This window comes from Moschus berezovskii, chromosome 9, assembly GCF_049115385.1.
Source record: "Moschus berezovskii isolate FMDL1 chromosome 9, NW_MosBer_1.0, whole genome shotgun sequence".
NCBI lineage: Eukaryota > Metazoa > Chordata > Mammalia > Artiodactyla > Moschidae > Moschus > Moschus berezovskii.
In genome coordinates, this window is record NC_142468.1 from 110,286,138 (window position 1) to 110,308,065 (window position 21,928).

At 37.8% G+C, this 21,928-nt stretch overlaps 1 protein-coding gene across 8 annotated transcripts in view; it reads left to right on the plus strand.

Annotated features, from left to right (window-relative positions):
- APC (APC regulator of Wnt signaling pathway) overlaps nucleotides 1-21,928 on the plus strand; it is a 143,625-nt gene that overhangs the window by 53,827 nt on the left and 67,870 nt on the right. For 7 of the 8 annotated variants that reach the window (XM_055436922.2, XM_055436920.2, XM_055436925.2 and 4 more), the window contains exons 2-4: nucleotides 6,472-6,624; nucleotides 15,017-15,101; nucleotides 16,244-16,445. In XM_055436922.2, coding sequence (XP_055292897.2) covers nucleotides 6,490-6,624; nucleotides 15,017-15,101; nucleotides 16,244-16,445 — 422 coding nt within the window. In that variant the 5' untranslated portion in view covers nucleotides 6,472-6,489. The remainder of the gene's footprint in view (nucleotides 1-6,471; nucleotides 6,625-15,016; nucleotides 15,102-16,243; nucleotides 16,446-21,928) is intronic. The other variant, XM_055436921.2, reaches the window with a different exon arrangement.

Below are 21,928 nucleotides of genomic sequence, written 5' to 3' on the forward strand. Positions count from 1 at the left end.
TTATATCATGACTGTATTAGCCTAATAGAATGGGTTGGGGAATATTTCCTTTATTTTTATTCTTGGAAAAGTTTGCATAGGTTGGAATGATACTCAAATGTTTGGTTCAGTTCAGTTCAGTCGCTCAGTCGTGTCCGACTCTTTGTGACCCCATGAATTACAGCATGCCAGGCCTCCCTGTCCATCACCAACTCCCGGAGTTCACTCAAACTCATGTCCACAGAGTCGGTGATACCATACAGCCATCTCATTCTCTGTCGTCCCCTTCTCCTCCTGCCTCCAATCCCTCCCAGCATCAGGGTCTTTTCCAAAGAGTCAAGTCTTCGCATGAGGTGGCCAAAGTATTGCAGTTTCAGCTTTAGCATCAGTCCTTCCAGTGAACACCCAGGGTTGAGTGTTTATAAAACCATTTGAATCTGGTATTTTTTTTGTGTTGGACAGAGGAGAGGGGGAACATTTAACTCCTCCAGCTTTCAGTGGTTGTAGAACTATTATCTATTTCTTCTTGAGTTAATTCCCTTACCTTTGAATGTTGTTCACTTTATACGTTTGGGACCTTGTCTGTCTCTAACATTCCCAACCTTTTGCTCTGATCTTCAAACTTTTACAAAAAGGTATACAAGGAAAAGGAAGGCATCTTCTCAGCAGAGCTGAGACTTTTCCAGAGGCAATCAGTGTTTTTGTATATCCTTTCAATGACATTTTAATCGTTTTACAACCCTTTTATTTTTTACTAAAACAGGATGAACAGTATGAGACAGTGATCTGTACTCTCTTGTTTTCTCTCTTTGTTTTCTTTGTTTTTACATCAACCTCATTTTTAAAGCCAGTGTATTATTCCACTGCATGGATGTATCCTGTTTAATTAAAAGTAGTTGTGCTTTTATATCCAGTGAAAACCTTTCCCATTTGTTTGACGTAACCTAAGAACTTGATTTATTACCCCTATTCTAGTAATAGACATAATCATTTCAGAAGTCCAACAGGCCTTCCATGTGCCTTCAGTTCAGTTCAGTTCAGTTGCTCAGTCGTGTCCGACTCTTTGCGACACCATGAATCACAGCACGCCAGGCCTCCCTGTCCATCACCAACTCCCGGAGTTCACTCAAACTCATGTCCATCGAGTCAGTGACGCCATCCAGCCATCTCATTCTCTGTCGTCCCCGTCTCCTCCTGTCCCCAGTCCCTCCCAGCATCAGACTCTTTTCTGGTGAGTCAACTCATCGCATGAGGTGGCCAAAGTATTGCAGTTTCAGCTTTAGCATCAGTCCTTCCAATGAACACCCAGGACTGATCTCCTTTAGAATGGACTGGTTGGATCTCCTTGCAGTCCAAGGGACTCTCAAGAGTCTTCTCCAGCACCACAGTTCAAAAGCATCAGTTCTTCGGCGATCAGCTTTCTTCACAGTCCAACTCTCACATCCATACATGACCACGGGAAAAACCATAGCCTTGACTAGACGGACCTTTGTTGCCAAAGTAATGTCTCTGCTTTTTAATATGCTATCAAGGTTGGTCATAACTTTCCTTCCAAGGAGCAAGCGTCTTTTAATTTCCATGTGCCTTACCCTTTCGCAAATAAGATGTCTGTTGCTCTGTAATAGCCTCCTTGGAAGAGGGTATGTTCCATTTCAGTAGCTTTATTTAAAAGCACAACTCTTTTCTACAACATGAATGCCACATAATGTTCTTGAGCGTTTCAGCCGCTGTTTCTTTTGTGCTTGACCCTCATGTGTAGTGTCAGAGACAGGTGCCACTTTGTTCCCTCATGGCTGTCCTGTTGCCCTCGCCACTTAAAGTTCATCTTCTTGGGTGTTTTTGAGATACTACCTTTATTATGACTAACTTTACATATACTTCTGGAGTTTAAAAAAAATGTGTTCCCTTGGTTGATCTAGTCATCTGCCAGTATCATAGCTTTTTAAAGCCTTTTTATTTTTAAATAACTTTGTACTTATAAAAGAGTTAGAAAAATAAGAGAGTTCCTATGTACTCTTCAGTTCGTTTCTCCTAATGTTAACATCTTATATATCCATAGTATAAGGGTAAGAACTGAGAAATTAGCTTACTGATACAGCACAGTTACCCTCATACTGTTTTACTTATAATGGCTTTGCACCAGTAATTGAATATGACATACGTATACTCTTGCTCTTCCCTTCATATTTTCCCTTTTTTTGCTTGGTTTTTTTTTTTTTTTCAGTTGTCTAGCTGAGCGACTTCACTTTCACTTTTCACTTTCACACATTGGAGAAGGAAATGGCAACCCACTCCAGTGTTCTTGCCTGGAGAGTCCCAGGGACGGGGGAGCCTGGTGGGCTTCCGTCTATGGGGTCACACAGAGTTGGACACGACTGAAGTGACTTAGCAGCAGCAGCTGTAGAAAACAAAATTTAAAAATTTTTGTATAGTATTTATATTGGGACCATGTAAAATTAACTCAGGGAGAAATGACATCTTTATGATACTGAATCTTTAGTACACAAATGTATCGTCTTTCCATTTGTTGAAATCTACCTTTGTGTCTCTCAGAAGTGTTCCATAGTTTTCCTCATACATGTTTTGAACTCTTTATTCAGTTTATGCCTGTGTCTTTTTCATTATAGATAAGATCTTTTCTTCTGTTTTATGTTTTATCTGGTTTCTCTTTCTACATATAAAGGAAAGATTTCTGTGTTTTATGCTTCACTAAATTACTGGATTATCTTGCTGTAGTGATATTTAGTTGATTCTTTGGGATATTCTAGTTATTTAATTGTACCCCTGTCGGTAGTATTCCTTTCTAATTTCATTCTCTGTGTTGGCTGATAAAATGAGTAAGAGTGGTAAAAATGGGGCTTTCCCTGACTTTAGTAATACAGTATATCTAGTATTTCCTTACTGGGTGGTACTGGCTTATTGTGGGGCTGAAATTTATTATGTTAAAAAAGTGTGCTTTTATATCCAGTATTTTCAACAAGAATGGGCATTGAATTTTTAAAGCGTCTTTTCATCACCTTTGCCATGATATTTTTCTTCTGTGTAGCTCTATTAATGTGTTGAGTGATATCAATTTTACAACAATGACTTTTGTTGTAAATTTTAGATTTTCCATCTCTTGTGGTTAGTTTTGATAAAATACACTTTCTAATAAATTATCTATTTCATTTAGTTTTCAAGTTTGTTTACACAGACTTGAGCAAAGTAGTCTTTTATGATTCTTTTGGGTTTTTTTTGTATTGATATTTTCTTCTTCTTTCATTACCATCTAACAGTACTGACAAATGCATCATTTTTAAAATTCATTAAACCAAAAGAATAAAAACAGTTTAACTAATTTTTTTTTAATCCCAAACTTCTTAATTTATAATAAAGAATCTTTCAGATTTAATTCTAACTGAAAATCCCTTACCTACCTAAACTTTTCTGCTTCCTTGCATTAATTTCTTAGGATCCTTGTATATTTGTTTCCAGTGAACATTTGGAGAAAAGCCTAAATAACCATCCTTTTACTTTCTTCTCCCCTACCCTGCTCTTAAGGGATGAAAATCTCTTTAGTACACACCCTGACTCCCTGGTGACTCGGAAAGAATCCATCTGCAATGCAGGAGACCTGAGTTCGATCCCTGGATCAGGAATGTCCCCTGAAAAAGGGAATGACTCCCTTCTCCAGTATCCTTGCCTGGAGAATTCCATCGACAGAGGAGCCTGGCGTGCTACAGTCCATGGGCTCCCAAAGAGTTGGACAGGACTGAGCAACTGACCCTTTCACTTACTGAAAAGCATAGTTAGATCTTTGTATATTCTCAGTAATGTGAAAGATTCAGAGATTTTTTCCATTTCATCAGATAAATTTTGAGGGTTTTTTTTTTTTGATGATGCTGGGTGACTTGCATTTACGATATATTGGGTATGAAATTCTTGTGATTGTTTAAAAGGTTTTCTAAAACAGAGTTATGATTTTTTTAAATTTTGCATTAAGCAATTTTGACTTAGGTATGGCTGCAACATATTAAAAGGACATAAGGCAAAGTATTACCTCAAAACATCTTATTTTTCTCATACAATTATATGAAGACATCCTGCTTTCTAAAGCAGAAATGACTTAAATGTTTTGATTCTAGAGGGAGAGAAAAAAAATGATGGAATGTTTTAATTGTCCGCCTAAAGGGTTGAATTCTTTTTTGTTCCAGTAAAGAGCACTTTTAGTGCTCTCTTGCTCACTTTGCCCATCTGGCTCTTTTTGTGATTGTGTATCGTTATAACCTCTGTGTCTTAACATAATTCTGGTAATTTTCTCTTTCCCTGTATTATTACTTTTTCTCTTATTTATACTATTTTAGTGGAAAATTGCCTGTTAGGATTTTATTTGGAATGAGGAATTTTAGGGCTTACGTTACTAAATACTGCCAGATTCCCACCTTTGTCACATGATTTTTAATGTGCCGCCTCTTTGTAGAGCTGCTCGTTAGTGGTACGGTATAAAATAGACAGGGCTGCCCACGTGGCTCAGTAGTAGAGAAACCTCTTGCCAATGCAGGAGACGCAGGAGACTGGGGTTCAATCCTTGGGTCAGGAAGATACCCTGGAGGAGGAAATGACAACCCACACCAGTATTTTTGCCTGTATCATCCCATGGACAGAGGAGCCTGGTGGGCTGCTGTCAATGGAGTTGCAAAGAGTCAGACACAGCTGAGCATGCATACACGCAAAACAGATAAGTGATCCCACCTGTGAATTTCTCCTTTGTTTCTGATATACCTTCTCAGTCCTTTTTCAAAAGAGTGAATTATTTCTTTACTTCTTGTCCATTGGTCAGAGGACTGAGGCTTGTAACAGTAGATTAACATTAGGTCTTACTAAGGAAGTTACATTTCAAGTGTATTTTCATGATATAATTACACAGGACTTTTAATTTTAGACCGTCCTTTTGTTTCTCAATTCTAATAATATCCCTGTAAATTATATTAGAAAAGGTAGTAAATGTCCATTTTACAAGTGGTGAAATGAATTAAAATTCAGGGGCAAAGACTGAAATTAAGACCCAGATCTCCAAGTACAAGTCTAGTGCTCATTCTTTTCAGTCATGAAGATTTTTCAGGGTGATCTCCACCACCCAGGACTGTTTCCTCCTCAGTTGACAGTGGGTTGCACCAGATTTATTGCCCCTAGCTGTTGGAAGGAGAAGGAAACGGCAACCCACTCCAGTGTTCTTGCCTGGAGAATCCCAGGGACAGGGGAGCCTGGTGGGCTTCCGTCTATGGGGTCACACAGAGTCGGACACGACTGAAGTGACTTAGCAGCAGCAGCTGTTGGAAAACAGACGAGACCTGTGTCTCTTGATTTCCCTTGTTAGGGAATTCCTTCCAGTTGCTGAACTACAATATTGTAATGACTAGCCAGTGTTGTAATTTGTCTGCCTTATTTCACATAGTGGATTTTTACTGCAGAAACATTTTTTTATGTCCAGGTCTATTAAGTATTGCTGGAGTACAAACTCTGTTATACTTTTTAACTCTTAGAGATAGGTAGAATTTTATTTATTCCACAGAAATTAAACTACAAAGAGGATCTGGGTCTTTGGAACTTTGTTAGTCTGAACACAACTTTTAACATTCTCTAATTCTTCAGACTAAGGACCTCTTATTACCTGACTATCCTCTATATCTTTCTTTTCTCCCCTCTTCTTTCATGGTAATGTAATTAATAGCCAGGCTCTGCTTCACTTCTCTTTGACAGTCTTTACTCCTAAAATCATCTGTTTTCTTCAAGTGTCTTTCAGCCTCAATGTGAGCACAGTGGGTCCCGTGATACGTATGCCATAGCATGGCCTATTATATTCATCCTTTTGGATAAATGTGATAGAATTTTATATTAGCAATTATTATCATCTTTCTTTCCAGAAGATTTGAAGTCTCAATCCAATCCTCTCCCTTGTATCTATTTTGTTAAATGACTGCCTTTTTAATGAAGGCAGTCATATTTCCCCATTGATAATGTTTAAGACTAGCCTTTTATCAAATGCAAAGTGGTAGACTGCAATACCTAATCTCATTAATCCATTTGGGCTATAAAATTGTGTGACCATTGGACAAAATCCAGAAATAAATTAATATGACCAATATAAATATATTTCTTATCAATAACTGCATTTCCTAAATCTTGTCTGTAAGACCATTTAAAATATCTCTGAAACCTCGAAAAAATTCTAACCTGATAGAAAGCTTACCCACCTGTGAAAAGTCAGGTGTTTTTCAAACACTACTGAAGTTCTCTTCTATTTTAAATCTTGTTTGTCTTTAATTAAAATCCCAGTATTTCATCTTCTCAGAAAGATGCTGTCACTTGCACAATGTTTTGAGACTGAAACTGCTACATTAACACAGGTCTTATTAAATGTCTCTGAGGTTTTGTTTCTTTATCCCTTTCTTTGTAACAAGCAGCCACTCTATTTTTCAGTAGTGAATTTCAAAATCCTTTTTAACCTTATAGGTCCAGGGGTAGCCAAGGATGGCTGCAGCTTCATATGATCAGTTGTTAAAGCAAGTTGAGGCCCTGAAGATGGAGAACTCAAATCTTCGACAAGAGCTAGAAGATAATTCCAATCATCTTACAAAACTGGAAACTGAGGCATCTAATATGAAGGTATCAAGACTGTGACTTTAAATTGTAGTTTGTCCGTTTTTATTCCATGTTTCTTCCTGTAAACTTGGGGTTAGACACTTCACTTACTTAGAAGTGTATTTTTTAACTTAAGCAGTAATTTGTAAACTCTTTCTTGCAAAAGTTAACATTGATATTTTCAGTCCAAATGTTTTTAATTCATCCAGCAAATGATATAAAGAAAATGATTATAAAACCACAGTGACTAAGTAGTTAGTCCCTCGTTATTTTTAAACTTAAAAATGAGAGACCAACTTCACCATCGCTATAGTGAGGCTGGAGGTCCTGTGTGATTCTTAGAAGCTAGCCTCACAACTGTAGGATTTATCTTAAGGATTAAAACAGACCATAGTCATCATACCCAAGCCCCTCAGATCCTGTTGTCACTTACGTGCTGCCGTGACAGATCATCAAGAAATTTGGGGTGACCTAATGAGAAGAGTCCTGAAGTGAAGATTAGTACCTGATTCTATTTCTGGGTTTGCCGTAAGCTGAGCTACAGACTGTAGGGTGCCCTTCTAGAATTAAATTGCTTTATTTGAAAAGTAGTCATTGCAGTAACAGATGATGTCCACGACACCTTCAAGCCCTGAAATTGGTTTGCTATATAGCATTGAAAAGCTGTGATAACCTCCATGAAAAGTTATAAAATATTCAGTGTGCACTGGGAAAATATGTTCTTATTTCAAAATAATTACAGTTAAAACTTTAACTGTTTTAATTTCTAGTTAGGCAGATTTCCCTCTCACTGAATTTAATAGAACTGGAGGTCATCAACAAAACTGTTACCTCGTTCTCTTTTAAAAAAAATCCTTCTTGCTATATGTTTTTTCTGCGCCTTGGCTATTTTACCATCTGGGTTTCTGACCCTCTTCTTCCTGTCTGCTCACTACTTTTATTCCTTATTCATTTATTCTCTTCTATTTCTTTTTCCATGCATTTTGAGGTCTCTCTTATTCTTCAAGCTTATGTGTATTACTGAACTATTGAGCTGCTCCTTTTATATTTTTATTCAATATCATAGTAGTTTAGCCTTTTACTCATATGAACCTTTCTTTCTTTTTCTTTCTCCTTTTCTTTCTCTTCTATCCATAAATTTTTTCTACTCTGTTGCCTATTTCTGTGGCAGTAGCAATGACAGATCTCCAAGATACCTATCTCAGGTCCTTCATAAAGAAATATTTTTTTCTATAGACTATAAAGAAACATTTTTTTACTCACCACAAACCATGAAAACAGCTGAATCAGTTTACCTACTAGGTTAAAAAAGAGTAGTTTGGTATTTTAACACTGATCAACATAATGTATCTAAAATTATTGTACATGACATGTGGTTGAAGTAAGCCAGAAAGAAAAACACCAATACAGTATACTAACGCATGTATATGGAATTTAGAAAGATGGTAGCGATAACCCTGTATGCGAGACAGCAAAAGAGACACAGCTTCATCTGCTTCAGAAGTATATTTTGTAGAGAATTCTTCCTAGCGCAGCTGTCTGAATGTCTCTTGTGCAGAATTCTGAGTCCCCTTTTAAAGTTTTTTCTTTTTTTAAACTAGAGCAAATTAAAACTTCATTTTGGTGAAACATTTTAACATACCTTTAGATCCATCTCCATGGATGGGAATGCTGAAGTGTGGAATGTCTCTCAGAGTGACAATATTTAAGTCAGGTCCTTAAATTTCGGCAATGGAATACCAGGTTGACCTCTTAGCAATGGGGTATAATATACATCATGAATATTAGTATTTAAGATATGTCTGAATTCAACCTTGAATTGATTACTGCTCAGTGAGTGTTTTTACAGACATCCTTGCAAAGCCATCCACATATCTCTTCAGGATTTAGTGTATGGTATCATAGCAGTTATGCCCTTATATCAAAATTATTTATATATCTCTCCTTTCGAGAAGCTTTTTTGAGAAAAAAAAAAAAAGCAGCAGCAGCTTTATGGTAACAGGAAACCATGCTCTGTTTATTTTGTCTTAAAATATTGATGTGTGAAAAGACACTTGGAAACATTGGAACTTACTACATTGGATTAAAGTTAATCCGAAACAATGGTTATTTCTCAAAAAAATCACTTTTTAGACTTTGTAATACATCATATGATCTTGTATTGTTTCCTGATCATTCGTATGTAATGTGTCCACCCTGTGGACGGCAAGATGTGTCTCTTCCAACTAGATAATTTCAGGATTTCTGAAATTTATGCAGTAGTACCATCTAGTGGCAAAAGAGAATACTGCTTTGCTATTGATTACAAGTCATTGATAGTATAAAAATATTCTCTGTGTGTGTGACAGTCAGGGAAATTATGTATACAGAAGTTAAGGAAATGTGAGCATTGACTATATTTGAGTATATTAAGAAAATGTTTATTTTTTAGGTCTAATGATGACATTGTGGTTGTGTTTAGAAAGAATCCCTTTTTAAATATACATGCAGAATTTTTTTAGAGAAAAAATAGTATGAGGACTGAGATTTGTTTTTCAAATAAATTTGGGTTGAGGGGGAATGGAGGAAGTGGTTATAAATATAGATGAAAGAAGCCCATGAGTTGATAATTATTGAATAACTAACGTGAGGAGTCGTTTCATTGTTCTCATACATATACATTTATGTGTATACCTGATGCTTCTGTAATTCAAATAAACTACAGATTTTGTGGGAGTTATAATAAGAATGCAGCAATTAATCTTACTCCAGGGCAGGAAGTCAGTGTGATTTACCTTAAAATACTGAGCATTGCAGCATGATGAATATGGTGAAAAGTTAAGTTATTTGCACAGTCGTGTCCAACTCTCTGCGATTCCATGGACTTTGGCCTGTCCCGCTCCTCTGTCCATAGAATTCTCCAGGCAGGAGTACTGGATTGGTTGCCATTTCCTTCTCCAAAATATGGTGAAGTATGAAGCATTTAAATTGAAAGACGGCATGGTGTAGAAAAATATATCTAGGTAAAATTTTAACCAACCGTTTATATCTCTTGTATTTTAGTAAAATGAAGTATTTATAAATTGTTTTTTAACTGTAAAACCTGTACAGGGAGAGTATCTTTTATTTTCAGAGGGTAAGAAAAAAAATGAGAAGTAAAAATTCAAATTGGCATAGTTCATAATTTATTTTGAAGATTTAATTAAGTATACTTTTATCTAGTAATAAAAAATATCAGTAACTATGACATAGCGGGGCTTCCCTGGTGGCTCAGACGGGAAAGCGTCTGCCTACAATGTGGGAGACCTGGCTGGGTTCTATCCCTGGGTCGGGAAGATCCCCTGGAGAAGGAAATGGCAACCCACTCCAGTATTCTTGCCTGGAGAATCCTATGGACCGAGGAGCCTGGTGGGCTACAGTCCACGGTGTCGCAAAGAATCGGACACGACTGAGCGACTTCACTTCACTTCACTTTATGACATAGCAAGAAAAACAGAAGTGGGTCAAGTTGAAAACTCCACTGAAATGACACAGTTACTCGTTGATATTTTCTATTGACTTATTTGACCACAATATGTTTGTCTGTAATAATTAATTCTCTCACGTTTTTAAAATCTTAACATGTTTTTAAAATAATGTTTGATTATATGATTAATTTTTTAAAACCAAACTTCCAGAATTTATAAATACAAATGAGTATTCTCTCCTTTAAAATTACATATTAATTTAAAAAACTGTCATTTCTCAAAACATTTTTTGAAACATTTTGTTTGGAATTGCTTTGTAGTTGTGTTGTATTTTCCTTTAAAAACCTCTTTGAAATTAAGGGCTTCTTTTTAGGCTGTATTCAGTATGCAATCCCAAGCAACTAATCAGCCCTACCGCAGTAACTAGAAAACACTGGATAAAAACAAAAACCATTCTTTTAAAGACATTGGAGAACTGTGAAATCATCAAGGACTATATTAACTAAAATTACTAAGAGGAAAGAGCCCTTTCTAGATGAGCTGAGATCACCAGTAATTTTATTCCCCAGGGATATTTGCTGATTCTGGGGACAGACTGATAATTGATCATTGGCACTGGCATCAAGACTCCACTGGAAGAAAGAAACTGTTTTGGCGGTCTTGACAAACACATGGGCATATGTGAAGTATTGACGTTTAGAAGAGCTCCAAGTGTATGACTAGTTTCTCACATTTTCTCCAAATACACGGGATGTTAGCTGAGTCTTGTTGAGGGGAAAGATGCTGGGGTGGACTAGGAAGCAGAATGTTAGGAGGCAATGTCCTGCTAAAGCAAAACTTTCACATAGCAGGTCTCCACAGTCTAAATTTAAGAGAAGAGATACATTCAAAGAACTCAGCAAATCAAATCAGATGTGAAAGTGAAAGTTGTTCAGTCATGTGCAACTCTTTGCAACCCCATGGACTATACAGTCCATGGAATTCTCCAGGCCAGAATACTAGAGTGGGTAGCCTTTCCCTTCTCCAGGGGATCTTCCCAACCCAGGGATCGAACCCAGGCCTCCTGCATTGTAGGCGAATTCTTTACCACCTGAGCTATTCAGTTCAGTTCAATTCAGTCACTTAGTTGTGTCTGACTCTTTGCGACCCCATGAATCACAGCATGCCAGGTCTCCCTGTCCATCACCAACTCCCAGAGTTCACTCAAACTCATGTCCATCGAGTCGGTGATGCCATCCAGCCATTTCATTCTCTGTTGTCCCCTTCTCCTCCTGCCCGCAATCCCTCCCAGCATCAGAGTCTTTTTCCAGTGAGTCAACTCTTCTCATGAGGTGGCCAAAGTATTGGAGTTTCAACTTTAGCATCAGTCCTTCCAGTGAACACCCAGGACTGATCTCCTTTAGGATGGACTGGTTGGATCTCCTTGCAGTCCAAGGGACTCGAGAGTCTTCTCCAACACCACACTTCAAAAGCATCAATTCTTCAGTGCTCAGCTTTCTTCAGGGTCCAACTCTCACATCCATACATGACCACGGGAAGAACCATAGCCTTGACTAGACAGACCTTTGTAGGCAAAGTAATGTCTCTGCTTTTTAATATGCTATCTAGGTTGGTCATAACTTTCCTTCCAAGGAGTAAGCGTCTTTTAATTTCATGGCTGCAGTCAGCATCTGCAGTGATTTTGGAGCCCAAAAAACTAAAGTCTGACACTGTTTACACTGTTTCTCCATCCTTTCCCATGAAGTGATGGGACCAGATGCCCTGATCTTAGTTTTCTGAATGTGGAGCTTTAAGCCAACTTTTTCACTCTCCTCTTTCACTTTCATCAAGAGGCTTTTTAGTTCCTCTTCACTTTCTGCTGTAAGGGTGATGTCATCTGCATATCTGAGGTTATTGATATTTCTCCCAGCAATCTTGATTCCAGCTTGTGCTTTTTCCAGCCCAGCGTTCCTCATGATGTACTCTGCATATAAGTTAAATAAGCAGGGTGAGCTATTAGGGAATCCCATATGAATTTCACTTAAACTGCATCTGCAACCCATTTGCAGTTATTGGCTGAAGGAAATCAGACCCCAGTGGTGGAAAGGGCAAACTCTGTTAAGGGAAACTCTAATCTCAAGTCTTTCTTGTTCTTGTATACATAATGACTGGCATACACTTAAAAGTTAGAAGAAATATAAAGAAATAGGAAAACGACTGATAACCAACAGAGCAAATAGGTAATAGAAGCAAATCCCAAGATGATCCACATATTGTAAGTCAAGGATTTTAACATAATTATTTTAAATGTTTTGAAAAAATTGATGGATTAAATGGATAAAGAGTCAGAAAATCTCAACAGAGAATTGGAATCTATAATTAGGAAGAATCAAACCTTGCTGGTAGGAGTATAAAATGGCACAAACACTTTGAAAAACCATTCAGCAGTTTCTTTTAAAGTTAATCACTGGGACTCAGCATTTAAACCTCCAGATGCATATTCAAGTGAAGTGAGTACATGTGTCCACCTGGAGATAAGTGCAAGAATGTACACAGTAGCATTCTTCATAAAAGCTTCCAAACTGGCAACAACCCAAATGCCCATCAAAAGGATGTATCAGTGGAGATATGTTCATACAGTGGACAACTAACTGCACAGTGTTAAATAACTGATACATACAGTAGCATGGATGAGTGTCAGAGATTTTGGTGAGCAAAAAACACAAGATACAAAAGACTGTATACTGTATGATTTCATTTATATGCGATTCACAAGCATGCCAACTAACTGATAACAAAAATCAGAGTACTGGTTACTTCTGGAGAATGAATATTGATTTGTAAGGGGCAAAAGGGAACCTTCTGAGATACTGGAAATGTTCCGTGTCTTCCCTGGATGGCGATTACATGGATACTTGGATTATTTAAGAAATTTAAGATTGGTATGCTTTTCATATATATGTTCTATCTCAGTAAAACAGAAAAGAAATGAGCTTAATTTTTATTATGGAATAGACACAAACTGTTCACAAGAAAGTAGTAATGTAGTCATGCTGTGACTACAATACAAAAATTGCTTATAATCCAGACTTTATAGAATACTCACTGTTAACACCTTGATGATAAGCTCTAGAGAAGGATCATGTATAAAGAAAGATCTGATCAGAGCTGTGCTTTAAAAGTCTTATAGTTCTGTGCAAGGTAGGACCATTTAGGAGATTATTTTAGTAGTTTTGGTGGGGTCAATAGCCAAGATAATGACATAAGAATAGAAAAGAGATGGCTAATAAGAAATATTAGGCCTAGAATACAGAATTGATAACTGATCGGGGAAATGAAGGAAATGGCAACCCACTCCAGTACTCTTGCCTGGAAAATCCCATGGACAGAGAAGCCTGGTAGACTACAGTCCATGGGATCACAAAGAGTTGGATGGACACAACTGAGTGACTTCACTCCTTGACTCGTCCAGGGAGATGAAAGAGGCGAGGCTGAAGATTTGAGCCTAAAGGGAAAAGAAGGCTACTGCTATTTAACTGAACAGATAATAGGCAAGGAACAGGATTTAATGGCACAGGGTGATGGCTTGGACGTTTACACATACAGTGCACGTCATCCAGATACATTGAATGTAAAGCATCATTCAGTCATACTGGGAAAATGAGTCTGAAGTTGTGAGGTTAGGATTAGAGACATATCATTGATAGTTCCTTGAGAAAGGTAATTGTTGAATTGTGAGACTGGGGTTTATAAGAAATAGGATAAGATTAAAAGATCATTGAATTGCAAACAGCAGTGGATGGGAGACTCAGGATCCTGAAAACTGCAGGTAGCTTCCAGTGGTAATTCTCAAACTTTATGGAAGAGAATTGTGTCCTGATGTTTATAGTAGTCTACATTCATTCAAGAAAGACATCCCTGTGCAAATTTCTTTCTTATCCCATGGTTCTAATACACTGGCATAATTTCTGACTGTAAATAACAGTCACCTCCATGTTCCCACATCTACTTATCTAAGCCTTTTAACTTCCATCATGTTCTTTATTTGAAGGTCAGATCATTAAGGTCACGGGCTGTTTCTTATTGTTAACATAGGAATTCTGTTCTTAATGCTTCTAACGTCCCTGTGAAGGCAAACCACTGACGTAGTCCTTACTATATTTACTCTTTTTGACAGATTTCCTTTTCAATCTATTTATGGATCCTTTTTCACTACCCATAGCTGTATGATTGTAACTGTTCAAATACATTGTTTTGCATTTGGAATCCTACTTGGCCAGCAAAGATTTTGCTATGAACTAGAATGGGATGCCTCAGAATATGTAGAATGTAAAAATATATATAAATTATTGTTAAGGAACATACAGAAAAACTAGTAGAAAGTGAAACTTTTTAACCTTCTCTGACAAAAATTTGTTAAGAGAAGGCTTTAGATGGGAAAGGAAGTAATGGAACAAAGGTCAGGAGACAGCATACAGTCACTTAACTATCTGCTGAATATAAATCAGTGTACTGGTAAAGTGTATATAAATTTATTATATAAATGCTCGGTATTTATTGGGGTGTTAAATAAAACAGCATAGTGTGTTAATTTGCTGTCTTTCATGGCCATGTTGGTACAAACTTAGTTTTTGTGTCTTCATCAAATCGTTGCGTCTCAGTTGGTCTGTCTGAAAAATGAGAGTAATCCACCTTGTTATGTTATTTCAGAAGTTACAAATGGTATATCTTAACTATCCTGTGTATACTGTATGGAAACTACTTGTAATCACCATTATCACAAAGTATCACTGTTGTCATTGCGCTGTACTTTATTATGTATAATTAGTAATAGATAATATATGTAAAGTACTTTCCTTTTTATATGTTTTCAGATAGATCTGAAATAACTGCCCCCTCCAGCAGACCCAAATGCCAAGAAACTTAAAATCATATCTTCAGAAAGTTATTTAGAATTTTGTCATATTGAGATACTGTGTTCTTTTTTATAGGAAGTACTTAAACAACTACAAGGAAGTATTGAAGATGAAGCTATGGCTTCTTCTGGACAGATTGATTTATTAGAGCGTCTTAAAGGTAAATTTTTAAGAAGTGTTTTAAAGTAGTTTTTTTAAGCTCCAGTTGTCAACTTTAGGTGTATATATCCAAATACAGCTTCTCTTGATTAGAATGTTGGTGTTGGATTTTCTTAGCCTCATGCATTAGGATGTAATTTTTAAAGTACAGATATGTAAAAAGTCTATTTGCTTGTCATTTTTTCAGTTAAAACATTTAACTGCCTTTAAATAAACTATTTTAGCTACCTTTCTTGATAATTTTCAGCTCTTTCTAAAATGCATTGCTTTCTGCCAGTCATTAAGTAGGCTTTTATTAAGCTTTGTGCTATAGACTGGACCCATTGCTTCATTTGAAGGAGTCAGTGCCCTTCTTTGTTCCATTCAGAATAGAAGTGCTTTATCTTTGTGCATACACACACACACACACACTGATTTTAAGTCATTTTTAATAGAATTTTGAAAGAATGTCTTTCTTGTTTTATTACTTAAAAATTCAAATGTCAAATCAGCTAAGTTTTCATTGTAATTGAAGGTGGGCAGAGAAATTACCTTTGGATCCCCAAAGGTAATTACCTTTGAATCTAAGAAAGGACATTCGCTCTAATTTTTCTTTAACATACTTTTTTCCTACCGGACTGACTCAAGCTATCTTGGAGGGAAAGTTTAGCTATTCTATTCCTAAATAATTGTTCATTCACTCATATACATTTGTGGCTTTCTCTGATAGAAATCTAAAGTTGCAGGACTCTAAACCAAAAGGTGAACACTTTTTTTATTAATGACCCCGTATTTGTGTATATTGCAAAATGGTCACCACCACAAGTGTACCCTTTTATATGTGCTTTGGCCTGGGTTTTTTTTCAGGACGTTTCTTTTATAAAACCAGTAGTCAGTGAATTTCTCTGAGCATCAGCATTTGTGATAAGGATTTCCTCTGTCCCTGTATAGATCTGCTGCTCAATAACTGCCATAATTTAGTACTCATGCATACTTTATGTAATATATATATAATGTATTTATATATATATAAAATGGTTTAAAATTTGAGGGCTAAAATGTGAACCTAAGGTTTCATTATTAAAAGATAACATAATTACATTAGCAATATTTTAGATCACTTAAAGCAGTTGTTTTATAAAAACTTGTCTGTATTTTATTTAGAACTTAACTTAGATAGCAGTAATTTCCCTGGAGTGAAACTGCGGTCCAAAATGTCCCTCCGTTCTTATGGAAGCCGAGAAGGATCTGTATCTAGTCGCTCAGGAGAGTGCAGTCCTGTTCCTATGGGTTCATTTCCAAGAAGAGGGTTTGTAAATGGAAGCAGAGAAAATACCGGTTATTTAGAAGAACTTGAAAAAGAAAGGTAACTTTTCTTCATTAAGTAGTAAACTTTTATGCTCCAATTTTTGCTAGATTTTGTCATTTTGTGACAATACAAAATAGGAATTATGAAGCATGTCTGGTGCGTGATCACAGCAGCACTTCGAGAGCATTTTCCATTTGTTGCCTCAAAGCAGTATGTTACTGATTGTCCTTACTTTACATCTAAAAATGTGAAGGAGGCAGTTTCTTGGGATTCTAATGCTCAAACGCTCTGTACATTGAATAATGTACAAATAGTATACATAATCACAGTGGCTAAAATATGTAACTGAGTTTTGATTGACTTTTCGGTTATCTTTTCAAATGAATTAAATAACTACCAGATTCAGTATAAGCTGACTGGTTTCCATTATTAAACAAATGAAACAATTCATCAGTTTCCGTTTCTTAAAAAAATGTTGCTTGACACAGAATCAGTTCTCCTTTCTAAGAGCTAGTGTGTTAATTCTTTTCTTCTTGAACCTAAAATCATCTCACTACAAGTATCAGAATATATAGTTACCAAGAACTTTGTCAAGTATTTTTGTGCCTCCTATAAGATTATAAATTCCTTTATGCATGATTGATACCATATTATATTTATATTCCTAAAAGTTCTGTTAGACTTTCAAGAAATACTCAAATTTATAAATGTTAATTTGCATAAGTGTACAAATGTATAAATACTCTGGGACCTTGGTCAAGTGTTTAAATTTTTGTGTCATTTCCTTCCATAAAATAGGAATATGATTCTACCTTGTGGAGTTGTGAACAATGGATATTAACATATGGAAAATACCCAGCATATCTCATTGAGAGGCAAAAGACCTTTTACTACTTTCTCTCTGGTTTTAGATGTGTCCATGTGTTCTTGCTTGGAGAATCCCAGGGACGGGGGAGGTTGGTGGGCTTCCATCTCTGGGGTCACACAGAGTTGGAGACGACTGAAGTGACTGAGCAGCAGCAGCATCTCTAAAAATAACAATAATCATGGACCAGAAATAGTGTTAAGCTTTCTTTAATCTCTTGAGTTTAAACGAATCTCTGTTTCGTATCTTGAACCAGGACTGTTTCTGCGAGTCTAGGAGGCACTGTCTTGAAAAATCAGAAACTAACTAGAGTACATTCTTCCACCACTTTGTCCCCTTTGAGCTCTGTTAAGAGGCATGTGAACGTACCAGTTTTCCTAGGAGCTTACTTTGCTTTATGTGACAAAGGCCTGATTTTATTCACAAAGTGTGTGTGTGTGTGTATGTAGTTCTCAATACCTTGTGTCCTCCTGGTTCTCACCATTGTTTGAAGGTAAATTTAGTCCTTGTTTATGTGACAAAACCTGTATTTTGCTCTCGTACTTGATTGATAGTTTGAATAGGTCTAGGCTCAAACTTATTTTCCTTCTTTATAATCGGTGTCACTGATGAGAAATTTCATATCAGTCTAATTCACATTCCTTTGCAGGGGGCCATTTTTCTTTTTCCGAAGTTTTTAGACTGCCTTGATATGTATTTTCTTGATTCATCATACTAGATACTACTCACTGTCCTCTTTTGATCTGGAAATGTGTTTTCTTCAACTTTTGAAAATTGTGTTATTTCTTTGATGATTTTACCCCCTCTGTTTTTCTGTTCTTTCTAGACATCCCTTAAGTCATAGAACTATCTATCTTTCTTTCTTGTTTCTATGTTACCTATAGATACAGTAAGTTTAAGTGAGGTTCAGTTCAGTTTAGTTCAGTTCAGTCGCTCAGTCGTGTCCGACTCTCCGCGACCCCATGAATCACAGCACGCCAGGCCTCCCTGTCCATCACCAACTCCCGGAGTTCACTCAAACTCATGTCCATCGAGTCGGTGATGCCATCCAGCCATCTCATTCTCCGTCGTCCCCTTCTCCTCCCGCCCCCAACCTTTCCCAGCATCAGAGTCTTTTCCAGTGAGTCAACTCGTCGCATGAGGTGGCCAAAGTATTGCAGTTTCAGCTTTAGCATCAGTCCCTCCAATGAACATCCAGGATTGATCTCCTCTAGAATGGACTGGTTGGATCTCCTTGCAGTATAGTCAAGCCAGAACTCAAGCCCAGATGCATACCCTTTTTTCTTGATGTATTTTTGTTTTTGACTGTGTCGGGTGTTTGTCGCTGTGCAGGGCCTTCCTCCAGTTGCAGAGAATGGGGGCTTGTTCTGCCCCACAGGCTGTAGGGAGCACAGGCTTCAGTAGTTGGGCTTAGTAGCCTCTGGGCATGTGGGATCTTCCAGGACCAGGGGTCAAACCTGTGTCCCTGTGTTGGCAGGAGGATTCATAATCGCTGTACCGCCAAGGAAGCTCCATGACCTTTTTGAACCTCAGTTTTCCAGTTAAAAGATGTTGTGAGGATGAAATTAGATATTTTTTAAAAACTACTTAGCACTCTTATGTCTGATACACTCAAATAGTTATTGTCACATTAGCCATTAATACTTTTTAACAAATACTTAAATGCCTGATACATGTGCCATGTTCTTCTAGATGATCCTGAGTTAGCTAGAGGACTAAGAAGACATGAAATTTGTGTCAGGTCAGTTTATTTATCTTCCTTGGTTCTTGTCTCATCGCAATAAAAATTTGGAGCAATGGACCAAAAGGTGTAGAACGTCAGACAAGTTACAGCTCAGTTCAGCTCAGGCAGACAGCTCTTTTATTAGTAAGATACTCCCAGAGGAGCCCTCCTCATCTGTCCTGTTGAGCCTTCTTGGCTCCCCTGTTACACGTCCAGTCTCCTCCTCTTGGTTATGCCTGGTGCACAGTAGGGCTTGTACCCACCACCAATCATTGAGAGGAATGCAAATGGTCATACACTCAAGGCCAGTTGAAAATTTCAAGTTATAGAACAACAGACTGTATTGTTTATGCCTTCCCGCATGTCTTTCCCTAATTCCATCTTATAATTAGATGTAGAATATTCATGAGCCCTTAATAGTCTCCTAACTGCCTGAGTTTACTTGGAGAAGCCCTTGTGGTTGTTTTGTATCCACTGTGTGCCCAGGGCCCATGTGCAGTAGTTGAAAAGTCTCTGTGGTTATTTTGTAGCATCTGTGAGCTCTCATGGGTGTGTCTCAGATGGAGTTCAGAGATCAGCTTGCATCCCTCTCAGCCAGGCCTCCCCTTGTTGTTCGCTTCTAATTTCCTAGCTAACGTTTACATTTTAAAGAAGTCTGTTGACAGTACTAAATGCGCCTTCAATATGCTAAGCGGTAAACACCCACCGAATGTGGTCCACTGGAGAAGGGAATGGCAAACCACTTCGGTATACTTGCCTTGAGAACTCCATGAATAGTATCAAAGGGCAAAATGATAGGCTACTAAATGAGGAATTCCCCAGGTCGTAGGTGCCCAGTATGCTACTGGAGATCAGTGCAGAAGAAGGAATAAAGGGATGGAGCAAAAGCAAAACCAATACCCGGTTGTGGATGTGACCGGTGATAGAAGCAAGGTCCGGTGCTGTAAAGAGCAATATTGCATAGGAACCTGGAATGTTAGGTCCATGAATCAAGGCAAATTGGAAGTGGTCAAACAGGAGATGGCAAGAGTGAACATAGATATTCTAGGAATCAGTGAATTAAAATGGACTGGAATGGGTGAATTTAACTAAGATGACCATTATATCTACTACTGTGGGCAGGAATCCCTTAGAAGAAATGGAGTAGCCATCATGGTCAACAAAAGAGTCCGAAATGCAGTACTTGGATGCAATCTTAAAAACGACAGAATGATTTCTATTGGTTTCCAAGGCAAACCATTCAATATTACAGTAATCCAGGCCTATGCCCCAACCAGTAACGCTGAAGAAACCGAAGTTGAACGGTTCTATGAAGACCTACAAGACCTTTTAGAACTAACACCCAAAAAAGATGTCCTTTTCATTATAGGGGACGGGAATGCAAAAGTAGGAAGTCAAGAAACACCTGGAGTAACAGGCAAATTTGGCCTTGGAGCACGAAATGAAGCAGGGCAAAGGCTAACAGAGTTTTGCCAAGAGAACGCACTGGTCATAGCAAACATCCTCTTCCAACAATACAAGAGAAGACTCTACACATGGACATCACCAGGTGGTCAATACCGAAATCAGATTGATTATATTCTCTGCAACCAAAGGTGGAGAAGCTGTATACAGTTAGCAAAAACAAGACCAGGAGCTGAATGTGGCTCAGATCATGAACTCCTTATTGCCAAATTCAGACTGAAATTGAAGAAAGTAGGGAAAACCACTAGACCATTCAGATATGACCTAAGTCAAATCCCTTATGATTACACAGTGGAAGTGAGAAATAGATTTAAGGGACTAGATCTGATAGATAGAGTGCCTGATGAACTCTGGACGGAGGTTCGTGACATTGTACAGGAGACAGGGACCAAGACCATCCCCATGGAAAAGAAATGCAAAAAAGCAAAATGGCTATCTGAGGAGGCCTTACAAATAGCTGTGAAAGAAGAGAAGCGAAAAGGAAAGATATAAGCATCTGAATGCAGAGTTCCAAAGAATAGCAAGGAGAGATAAGAAAGCCTTCCTCAGCGATCAATGTAAATAGAGGAAAACAACAGAATAGGAAAAACAAGAGATCTCTTCAAGAATATTAGAGATACCAAGGGAACATTTCATGCAAAGATGGGCTTGATAAAGGACAGAAATGGTATGGACCTAACAGAAGCAGAAGATGTTAAGAAGAGGTGGCAAGAATACACAGAACTGTACAAAAAAGATCTTCATGACCAAGATAGTCACGATGGTGTGATCACTGACCTAGAGCCAGACATCTTGGAATGTGAAGTCAAGTGGGCCTTAGAAAGCATCACTACGAACAAAGCTAGTGGAGGTGATGGAATTCCAATTGAGCTATTTCAGATCCTGAGAGATGATGCTGTGAAAGTGCTACACTCAGTATGCCAGCAAATTTGGAAAACTCAGCAGTGGCCACAGGACTGGAAGAGGTCAGTCTTCATTCCAATCCCAAAGAAAGGCAATGCCAAAGAATGCTCTAATTACTGCACAATTGCACTCATCTCCCACGCTAGTAAAGTCATGCTCAAAATTCTCCAATCCAGGCTTCAGCAATATATGAACCATGAACTCCCAGATGTTCAAGCAGGTTTTAGAAAAGGCAGAGGCACCAGAGATCAAATTGCCAACATCCGCTGGATCATGGAGAAAGCAAGAGAGTTCCAGAAAAACATCTATTTCTGCTTCATTGACTATGCCAAAGCCTTTGACTGTGTGGATCACAATAAACTGTGGAACATTCTGAAAGAGATGGGAATACCAGACCACCTGACCTGCCTCTTGAGAAACCTGTATGCAGGTCAGGAAGCAACAGTTAGAAGTGGACATGGAACAACAGACTGGTTCCTAATAGGAAAAGGAGTACGTCAAGGCTGTATATTGTCACCTTGCTTATTTAACTTATATGCAGAGTACATCATGAGGAACGCTGGGCTGGAAGAAGCACAAGCTGGA